The sequence below is a fragment of the Raphanus sativus genome, unplaced genomic scaffold, assembly GCF_000801105.2.
Source record: "Raphanus sativus cultivar WK10039 unplaced genomic scaffold, ASM80110v3 Scaffold3577, whole genome shotgun sequence".
Classification (NCBI taxonomy): domain Eukaryota; kingdom Viridiplantae; phylum Streptophyta; class Magnoliopsida; order Brassicales; family Brassicaceae; genus Raphanus; species Raphanus sativus.
In genome coordinates this window covers 1-10,500 of record NW_026618883.1, presented here as the reverse complement: position 1 = coordinate 10,500, position 10,500 = coordinate 1, and the positions used below count along the sequence as shown (strand labels likewise).

Sequence of the window (10,500 nt, the reverse complement as noted above, 5' to 3'; positions counted from 1 at the left end):
ACGCAAAGACATTATTAATTCTCAGTGGCATTTGCTTGTAAATAATAGGAAAAACTAAGGACATTTCCATATGTGTACTTCTATTTTAAGGAACAAAACCAACAAAAGATTAAGGTTAAATGTCAGATGAAACGAATAAAAGAACTTTCAAACACAACTAAAAGAAAGAAAAAAAGGTTACATCAGTTATCATCACCGAGTTTTACTAGGAGCAGCCATACGCGGAAGCTTCTCTTTGATAACAGTTTGATCACGAGCCATGCTCTCGTTCATTTTCTTCTTCTTCTTCTTGGTCTTGTATGTTGATCCTTTCTTTCTGCTATGTTCTTTGATCATTGGAACCAAATACCAAACGATACAAGTGCACATGATCGAAACCGTTCTTCCAAAAAACACCAAGAAGACTAGAACCAAGATCGTTGTCACGGGTAAAAAACGGTTCGGTCTTGAAATCTTCTTAAGATTCTCTTTCAATACACATCTACGTTTCTGCTCCGTTGTTTCTGACTCTGTCTCCTTTATTTCTTTTGCCTCCTTTGTTTTCGACTCGGTCTTGTTCTTGAGATCATCTTCTTGACCATCGACCTTCTTCTTGGCTACCTTATTTGTCTTGATCATCACAGGAACGCACTCTCCGGAGCTTTTGAAAACAAACCGAACAAGAGGAGGCCCATCGGGGTCTAGCCTATTTGCGTAAATGCTCTGTCTCTTCTCGTCAAGCTCAGAGAGAAGTGCAGAGAATTTTTCAAGTCCGCGACTTGAATAAGGGTTCCTGCTTTCTTTCTTAGATCTCTTCGGTGATGAGAAGGGACTCACCATATTGACTGGTTCTTTGTGTGTGTGTGTGTGTGTGTGTGAGGATTGGAGAGATTTGAAGGTTTTTGGTTTATGGAGAAGTTGTTAGGAGGATTTAGTATTCTGACAAGAGAGACGGCTTTCTAGTTATCATAATGAGACTTGTTGTCTTTAAGCTATACTAGATTTTGACCCGCGCTTCAAAAGCGCGGATATTATTTTTTACTTTTATGAAATATATTATTTGTTTGTAATTATTGAACATATTTATTTTAGTAAAATTTTCTTTATAATAAATTTGACACACATAGTGTCTCTGGTAAACTAAGTGTTTCTCTGACTTTGTTTTATTCCCTCTCCAATCAACATATCGAAGCGCGGATATTATTTTTTACTTTTATGAAATATATTATTTGTTTTTAATTATTGAATGTATTTATCTTAGTAAAAATTTCTTTATAATAAATTTGACATATAGAGTGTCTCTGGTAAACTATGTATTTATCTGGCTTTATTTTATTCCTTCTCCAATCAACATATTTATTTGGCTTGTTGTTAAAATAAATGATTTTAGAACGCAACTGTTTACTTTGATATTTTGTTTAAACAATGTGACATATTTCTGTATTAATTGTGTTCAATTAAATATTTACATTGTAATTTAAATTTGTATACAAATCAACATATTTGTGTAGTTTGTTATTAAAAAAATGATTTGAATCCAAATGTAAGTACTCTTATAGTGATTTTTTCAGTTCATATAATTTTTTAAAATATATTTATTTCAACTGAACCAATTAATATTTTGTTAAATTGGCCCGTGAAATATATTTTTTATACATCGATATTCAAAAGATCTGGTAACTAACGATACTCAAAAGATCTGGACCGAATCAGGTTATATGGTTATTTTTGTTACAAATATCCGAACCCGTTTTAGATACATTGGTTATTTAGATATTTTTAGGTTCCTATACATCAGAACCGAATTCATCCAGATCTAGAATGATCCAACTCAAAATCCACACATAAGTTTATAATATTCAAGCGGGACTTGGTTACCAAAAAAAAAAGGATACCCGAAAAGAACAACATGTACCTAAATAGACAGATAATGTTCATGTCTAAATGATTATATAAATTAATAAAAATTGTTTTATGTGTTTTGCTAAATTAAGTGAAATAGAAAAAAAAAATTTATCAAGTAAAATAATTATATGGAGTGGAAAATTAAGTGACAATAAATGTAGGACATTTTAAGTATTTTGATTTAAATTATTATTTTATTCACAAAACATATTTTTGAACTATGTTTTTGGGTACGTAATTTTCCACCGATTGTACCTAAAATAAAAATATTTTAGTAAAATAAAATAAACCAAATGTTTAATCATATGTAAAACCTAATTATTTAGCATTTTGATTTTATAATTGGCACAAAGTTAATATTGATTAACTAATAAATAAAAATATGCACTATTATTATTATGGTAATATAATTAATGATGTAATTTATTATTAAGATAATATAATTAATTAAATTGTTAAACTAAGTGAAATATGGAAACACAATTAATAGATAATACTATTCAAGTTTCCAAACACTCCATTTTTTATAGCTATAACCAAACACACCAAATTTTTTTATTAATCTTATCCAAGTATCCAAACGCACCGAATTTGTACTTCACCTTTAATAAGATAGATATCTAATTTTTCGTATAAACAAATAGATTGGAGGATTTGACCAGATCTCGTTCAATGTGATAAAACGATCGGATCAAGTATATTATAAACTTATTTTAATTCTCATGAGACGAATAGAATAGTTTCTATAAAATTAAAAAACAAACATTATCTCTCATCCCAGTTGTATTTTCTCTGATCTTTACTGATTGACTTTCTTGGAGAAGAAGCAAAGTTTATTTCATTTTCCATGAATCATGATGGCTTAACCAGTGATCGTTAATTTTGACTGAAAAAAAAAAGAAATAAGAATTTCATGCATAACCATGTACTTGTGGATATTATACTTTATTCAAATAAAAACACTAAACGAAACAAATCAAATCATGTGTTGACAAAAAGAAACAAATCAAATCATGTGTTGACAAAAAAGAAGAAGGAAGCAACTCATGTGATATAGGGTGGGTAACAATATAATTAACTCGTCTGAGACTTTGAACATAGACTGATCCGTATATGTCTGGTTTCAGTTCGGTCAATTAGGTACCTGCAAATGCCTTAATTTAAATTTGATCAAATGAGTGTGAAAGGAGATCGAAGTCCCATGAATGAAAGACTATTGTAACACGCAAAACATCCCATCGCATCAGAGGATTTAAAGTTCTGAAAGAAACAAACAAACAAGCAGAGAAACAGATCAATCTATGTACATTATGTTACAGTCTCACAGGCTCACTTAAAAGCTTTTAGTGACAAAAAAAGGCAGCTTCCATGGCATCGCGACTGGTTTTAAACTTCAAGTTATTCTTATTCTGCTTCAAGACTATATAGATATAAAAGTAACAGAAGACTTATGTCAGTTACCATTAGAAGACTTGACCTCATAGCAGCTCAGATGTTGAAGCTTGAGGATGGTAATGAAGCATCTCATTCCACATCATCTCTCTTATCATCTCCTCTTCCAACTCCTCATCTACGTCCAGATCAATAGGAACCTGAGCCGGAGGGTTTGCGTTCGGATCATACAGAGGCGCCATGTAAGGATGCTGAAGCGCATCAGTGACACTAATCCTCTTGGACGGATCAACAACAAGCATTTTCTGAAGAAGGTCGATGGCCAGAACATGAACTCCCGGGTAAACCCTAGACAAAGACATCCCAGGCGAACAAGGAAGCGATCTGATGTAACGTTTGGCTTTAGGGTTATCTATGAACTCGAGATCTTCGTCTCTTTGGCTTCCGAGTATGTTGACGATGAGTTTGAGCTGGTTTAGGCATTCAGTTCCTTGGAATATCGGTTTTCTACCAAGAAGCTCGGCGAAAATGCAACCAACGGACCAAACATCGATGGATGTTCCGTAGTTGTCACAGCAGAGGAGAAGCTCGGGTGCTCTGTACCAACGAGTCACCACATATTCAGTTATGAACTGTCCCTTGGTGTTGCTGGTCCGCGCAAGACCGAAGTCACATATCTTCAAATCGCAGTTCGCGTTGATAAGGAGGTTGCCTGGTTTCAAATCTCGGAGGAGGATGTTGGCTGAGTGTATATACTTTAGCCCTCGAAGCAACTACACAAAATAACAAAGTAAACTTAAGCACAAATCAAGAATTAGGGATGGGCATCCGGGTTTCGAGTTTTCGGAATTAAAGATTTGATTTTATAAATTTCAGTTTAGCTATGGTGGGATCTTTTATCCAGATAAATTATGTAAACAAACTATAAAATTTCAATGTACTTTAAAATCCTTAAAATTCAAATAAAATATGCCATATAAATTTGATTATGTATGCTAAATAACTAAAATTAATATGAATTTTTTTTGGTTTATATATTTAGATGGAACCTGCAGTAGGTATTTAAAATATTGTCAGTGTTTTGAATACTTTTGGATATTTGTTTTTAGCTATTTTAAAAATATTTTAGATAATTCTGTTTATTTCTGAGTATTTTGAATATTTTATGAATATAAAATTTTAATATTTTTAATATTTTTAAATTAATGTTTTATTATAAAAATTGTAAAAAATAAAATTTCGAGTATCCGAGATATTTCAATTCGCTTTTGTACTTCAATACCAATCTTTTTTATCTTTACGAATATCTTAGTAGTTCCGGTTAATGCAACTTTTTGTGTCAGATTGGGCTGGTATTTTGTCCACGTAGAACCAATCAAGTATCTGGAACAAGAAGTATTGGCAGTGATCATTACTAAGAACTTGAGAAGACTTGATAATCTGGTGGAGATCAGTATCCATGAGCTCATAAACAAGATACACTGAAATCAATTACACTGAAATCTTTTTTTTTGCTTTAGAATAGCTCACATTTTTTTTGAACAACAAGAAACATGTTAAGAACACAGTCTAAGATTGAAATCAATTACACTGAAATCTTGTTACATCTAGAGGAAAATGGGAAAAAGATGAAAGAGTAAAAGAGTCAAAAGTTTCCATTAATATGAGAGAGTAGGCCCATGCAAGCAAAAAATGGGGAAGGCCCATAAATTTAAGGGGGTGGGCAAAAATCTAAAAAACTGTATGGAATGATGTATATTTAAGTAACAAATATAGCAAGGTTAGGTATTTTTTGATTAAAAAAAGATGGTTGGTATCATTATGATCACTCATTCTCTTACAACCAATTATGTCAATATTACAGCTCATCCAAAAGTCTTTATGGTAAAGCATGTCTCAGATATTTCGAAACATAAACACACACACACCATATACATAAAATAGTATATTCACAGATTTCCAACCAATTCACCACAAGCAATACAGCTTTTAATCATTATCTATAACCAAACAGAGATTCTTTCCAGTTGTTTGTTTCCCCTTTTTCTGGGTGCTCCTAAGCTTAACCGTGAGAATAAAATAAATGTTTACAGCACAGGCATTTAAACAATAGTATAGTAAAGCATTGTATATAGAGTCTTGACTATTGAGAAAACATTGTGTATGTTAAGCATTGTCATTTGTCAAGCCATTGCATGTCTACCTAAACTAGATTTGAAATCACTGAGATAAATGTTGAAAAATATCTAGGAGACAAGATATTGACTGGTGCTTACTTAAAGTTTGGACAAAAATCATTAAAAGAGAAAAAAAGAAAGGCCGTTGAGCACCTAATAATATTATTATTACCGTTTATCTTTGATTATTGGGATTAGACAGTGACAAAAAAACATGCTAGATTTGTCAGACACCCCCAAGTATTCAAATTTGAATTAGCAAAAGTTCAAAAATTTGAACTTATAAACCTTTTCTATTGCATTTGATTTTTTTAAAACACTTTCTTCCACGACTAATTTTGAATTTTATTTCATCACATTTGTATTATTAAATTTTCAAATTACCCAACCTTTTCTATAAGTGAACTTACTTTAAAGGTAGAAAAAAAGAGAGAGGACATGTTCGTTTTCAATATATCTGGTCCCCATTTGGAGAAAACGAAGCAACAATAATAGATACTCTCTTCCTTTCTATCATTTTCTTCATCTTTGTTTCATCTTCTTCTTTTGGGCTATTGGTCTTACAAGAAACAGAACACACAAAAATGGCGTTCGCAGGAACAACCCAGAAATGCATGGCTTGTGACAAAACCGTGTACCTCGTCGACAAGTTAACCGCTGATAACCGGGTCTACCACAAAGCTTGTTTCCGTTGTCACCATTGCAAAGGAACTCTCAAGGTTTTTATTTTTTTTCTTGGGTTCTTGTTTCATTTTCTGATGATTAGTCAAGAGGTAGATCTAGGAGATATCATTTTCTGATGATGAGTAGAATATCTTTGATAAAGTGGAAATAGTGTGAAAGATGAATCTGATTGTTTGTTATTGTTTTGATGGAAACAGCTTAGCAATTACAACTCATTTGAAGGAGTTCTCTATTGCAGACCACATTTCGATCAAAACTTCAAGAGAACTGGAAGTCTTGAGAAAAGCTTCGAAGGTAAATTAATTAATAACAAATCAAAATAAAAAAAAAAAAATCTGGAGGGTATCTAAAAGTTTGATTCTTGTTCTTTTTATAGGGACACCAAAGATTGGGAAACCTGATAGACCTTTGGAGGGAGAGGTAATCTTCAGACAACTCTTTTATCTGTTTCTTGATTGTGTGTTTTTGTGGTTCTTGAACTTTTAAACATTTGATCTAATAAATCTCTCTAACAGAGACCTGCTGGGACCAAAGTGTCGAATATGTTTGGTGGAACTCGAGAGAAATGCATTGGCTGCGACAAAACTGTCTATCCTATTGAGAAGGTATCGATCTAACATTAGATTCTTTGATAATTGCTATATTGTTCAATATCTATTGACTGCTTTTGTTTATGAAGGTGTCGGTGAATGGAACACTGTACCACAAGAGCTGTTTCAAGTGTACACACGGAGGCTGCACGATAAGTCCTTCGAACTACATAGCTCACGAGGGGAAGCTTTATTGCAAGCATCATCATATTCAGCTTATCAAGGAGAAAGGAAATTTGAGCCAGCTCGAAGGAGGAGGAGACAATGCCGCCGCCAAGGACAAAGACGTTGCTGCTTAAAAAAAGTTTCAATCTCTCTGGATGATTTTGACCATGGAAGAACCACCACTATAGTGTCTCTCTCTACTTCTCGATCCACATAACATATACTATTGGTTTTGTTTCTTCTCAAGTCTATGTTCTTCTTTTTTGTTGTTGTTGTTGTCTTTCATGTTGTTTCTTTTGGGAACTTATGTTCACTCTTTGTTGGGTTTCTTGAGATGAAACAAGAAAATAGAGAAATAATGGATGTTTGCTTATGATACACATAAGTTCATATAATTTAATTTTCATGAAGAGCATTTCTTCAGCATAGAGCAGTGACTTTTCATATGTTCCTTTTCACATAATATATGATTTTGATAATTTGAAAACATGTGCTAATCTATCTCCCCCTAGTTATGGTAAAAAGCTTTTATGAGTTTGTCGTATTACTTTGACTGTTCACGTCTCAACAACATCAATAATAAGACTTTGTTACTCAATTAAAGCAAAAGGTGGACGTGCCGGAGTGGTTATCGGGCATGACTAGAAATCATGTGGGCTTTGCCCGCGCAGGTTCGAATCCTGCCGTTCACGTTTTTGTTTTTTGTTTTTTAATATACTGTTCTTATTGGCCCATCTAAACTGAACTGAGTAATAATAATGTAACGTACTTTATGAAATATACGCCATCATGTGTTATTTCCTATCAATTGTTGTCAACTTTATGAAATAATTGTGCTGCATAATCATTTCGCTTATTTAATATAATTATACCGATACCTACATATGCAATGCATCAATGTTAATGGAAGAGTAAACTTGTATTCTAACAGTAAAGTATTCTAAATGTGCAAAACATTATGCTTGGTTTCAGTTTAATTATTGCGTTACGTACGAGACAAATGATCATATTAATATATATCTGGATAAGGCTGGAGGTTATATATATAGCCAAGCGTTTCCTAACGATGTTCTCATTCCAACAATATATTAATCAAAATTTAGGTGAATATACATACATCAAATACAATTTTACGGAATGATTATTTATATTTATATGTATATATAAATATTAACGCATATACACCAATATCTCAAACGAAACCAACATAGTACCACATGCAAAGAGTCTTCAAACACGATGCTTAGTCCAAACAAACATGAGTTCGATCAAACTTCTAAAGCCAAAGTTCCCTTCTCATGGGAGCTAAAACCTGGAATTTCAAGAAGGACGAACAGAAGTGGACGTGATCAGCTGCAGTGCAAGCTTACGCCGCCTCCATGCCCTCATGCTGAGTATAGTGAAGAAGTGTTGCATAGTCCTCTAGTTGTGTGTCCTTTCACGCCTACTAACTCGAGATCCAGTTTGTCAAGTTTTAGGAAGAAAGATGCTGACCCTTTTTTTGAAGCTTATAGGAAATGTTTAGAGAATAGTCCGATTCGCATCTCTTCTTCCATGGGAAGAAACGTTCGAGCTGATCATCAAGATTGTTACGCAAAGGACAAGAAGAAAAAGTCTCTTATGTTATGGCTATGGAGTAAATACTCTTGCAAATTTGGTACTGGTGGCTGGAGTTCGGACTCTCGATTCCGTCGATCCAAGAAGAGAGTTGATTCCACTAAGTAAACATATTTTGATCTAGTTATTAGAAGTTCTACAAATACTATTGTTGTTCATTAAAGACAAATATTATAGTGAAATGTTAATGTGGGATTCAATGAATGTTCAACATAACAGTGTTGGAACTCATTTTTGACGAGATGGTTTTAGACCATTTTCGATAAATTTTCCGAGCGAAGATGTTCGTCGGATAATTGATTGTTTGACAAACACTGTGAAGTAGTGTATTAATATGTCAAAAATAAAGTTCGTTTGAATAAGAAATGTTGGTCCAAAATCATTGACTTAGAAAGCTTTTGAACTTGAATATTTGACTATGTTTAAAAATTAGTAAATGTCCAACATAAAATATGAGGTGTGAATCTTCTTGTTTATATATGGAGAAGTATGAATATACTATAGTATATTTCTGAAAAGATATACCGGTTGAAATGTGTGTGTACAAAACCGAGTTAACCAAATTAAATTTGGAATTGAATTTGAAATTTGGTCAAAGGACTATAGCCATCCTTTTGTTATTGTAACCGAATTCAAATCAATTTAATGATTGTCTTAAATAATTTAATAATTAAAAGAAATCATTAATATCTTTTCTTTATATCAAAAACGTTTTTTTTACTATGTCATTATGGTTGTTTTGATAATATCAAAGAGGTTGATTTATATTAATTATAGGAATCAATGTCGTAACGTTTTGTGGTTTTTGCTTTTGGAAAAGCTTATAAAACCCACTACTCTTCATATTAATGTGATAGACACACGAACACATTGATATGAGCAACAACAAAATTCTCTTGAATAATTATGTTTTGTTTTTTCTTTTGAGTCTGAGAATACACACAAAACTAGTTCCGCCAGGCTTCTGATAGAGTGACGCAAATTCAGAAGATTGTTTGCAGTTGTATTCTGGGATTCATTACGTTATCGAACCGTCGCACTACGGAACGTATTTTGAGTTAAGGAAAGAGATAATATCTCGCCTCTGCAGTTGTATCATCTTTTTCTTACTCTTTGATATAATTTTATCAATTTTATTCTTTACAATATTCAGTAATCCGTAGTTTATAAAATGCGGTTCTATCAAACAGTACTACTTGCATGGTTTAATACGTCTTCAATGAAATACCATTAACTTCCATTCAAGTATGAACCTTAGGTTTAAAGGTCTAAGTATGCCTTAATCGTCATGAAACAATGTTAGACCGTTTCGTACTTTCATTATATGTGAATTGTATAGTTTCAAAGATCGTATAGAACACAAGTAAAGAAACTCTTCTTTATTAATCTCTCTTAAGTAAACACTCAAAAACTTTAAGCTTCTCAAACTCAATCTCTAAATATATCTCAAATAGGATAATCATAACTTGTACTCCAAGTTAATGTTCATGTTTATCTCCAACAAATTGTTCAATCTTTTGGTATGCGACTTCAGCAAATACGTGTAAGTTTCTAGTATGTTAACGGATATGAACTTAGAGCATGTGCATTGCTAACACCCTTAAGTGTTGCTTAAGTGGGCCATTAATGAATTTTTAACAATTAAAATTAAGATAAGCAACTTAGTTAAGAAACACCTAATTATAATAGTGCAATGGTAGTTGCTTAATTAAATTGCTTAACAATAAAAAATATTAAATTTGTTTTTAAACATATTTTTTTAAGTATATTAAATTTATTTATTAAATAAAACAGAATGAAACATAACATTTTAAACATAGATTTTAACATAAAAACATAAAAATAAAGATTATAAAAATAAACGATAATAATTTCAAAGAGGCATCGAAGCTCAGTTGTTGTCTTCATCACGACCAAATTTATTCCATAGATGTTCAACCAAATCAGCTTTCAGTTTTTGATGCACTTTTCTATTACGAATGTCATTTTCC

At 32.3% G+C, this 10,500-nt stretch overlaps 3 protein-coding genes and 1 non-coding gene across 4 annotated transcripts; 2 read left to right on the top strand and 2 right to left on the bottom strand.

Annotated features, from left to right (window-relative positions):
• Window positions 1-78: 78 nt before the first annotated feature.
• Window positions 79-943, bottom strand: LOC130506711 (uncharacterized). The gene has a single exon (XM_057001393.1). The coding sequence runs from the start codon at window positions 817-819 to the stop codon at window positions 193-195; it is 627 nt and encodes a 208-aa protein (XP_056857373.1). The 5' UTR covers window positions 820-943; the 3' UTR covers window positions 79-192.
• Window positions 944-2,854: 1,911 nt separating this feature from the next.
• LOC130506710 (mitogen-activated protein kinase 1-like) lies at window positions 2,855-4,882 on the bottom strand. The gene is made up of 3 exons (XM_057001392.1): window positions 4,642-4,882; window positions 3,346-4,049; window positions 2,855-3,144 (listed from the first exon to the last, which is right to left on the bottom strand). Exons 1-2 carry the CDS (start codon window positions 4,735-4,737, stop codon window positions 3,363-3,365), a joined length of 783 nt encoding a protein of 260 aa, XP_056857372.1. The 5' UTR covers window positions 4,738-4,882; the 3' UTR covers window positions 2,855-3,144; window positions 3,346-3,362.
• Window positions 4,883-5,884: 1,002 nt separating this feature from the next.
• LOC130506709 (LIM domain-containing protein WLIM1) lies at window positions 5,885-7,270 on the top strand. The gene is made up of 5 exons (XM_057001390.1): window positions 5,885-6,172; window positions 6,335-6,431; window positions 6,514-6,557; window positions 6,653-6,742; window positions 6,817-7,270. The coding sequence occupies exons 1-5, from the start codon at window positions 6,038-6,040 to the stop codon at window positions 7,024-7,026; spliced, it is 576 nt and encodes a 191-aa protein (XP_056857370.1). The 5' UTR covers window positions 5,885-6,037; the 3' UTR covers window positions 7,027-7,270.
• Window positions 7,271-7,502: 232 nt separating this feature from the next.
• TRNAS-AGA (transfer RNA serine (anticodon AGA)) lies at window positions 7,503-7,584 on the top strand. Its single transcript has one exon. It is a non-coding gene; the product is annotated as a tRNA-Ser (tRNA).
• Window positions 7,585-10,500: the final 2,916 nt, after the last annotated feature.

Bases quoted from the DNA above. Each gene is read 5' to 3' on its own strand.
- LOC130506711 (XM_057001393.1), bottom strand. From the start codon at position 819: ATGGTGAGTCCCTTCTCATCACCGAAGAGATCTAAGAAAGAAAGCAGG.
- LOC130506710 (XM_057001392.1), bottom strand. From the start codon at position 4,737: ATGGATACTGATCTCCACCAGATTATCAAGTCTTCTCAAGTTCTTAGT. The intron at 4,050-4,641 runs GTGGACAAAATA...TATTTTGTGTAG, and splicing joins AGATACTTGATTGGTTCTAC to TTGCTTCGAGGGCTAAAGTA.
- LOC130506709 (XM_057001390.1), top strand. From the start codon at position 6,038: ATGGCGTTCGCAGGAACAACCCAGAAATGCATGGCTTGTGACAAAACC. The intron at 6,432-6,513 runs GTAAATTAATTA...TTCTTTTTATAG, and splicing joins TCTTGAGAAAAGCTTCGAAG to GGACACCAAAGATTGGGAAA. The intron at 6,743-6,816 runs GTATCGATCTAA...TTGTTTATGAAG, and splicing joins CTGTCTATCCTATTGAGAAG to GTGTCGGTGAATGGAACACT.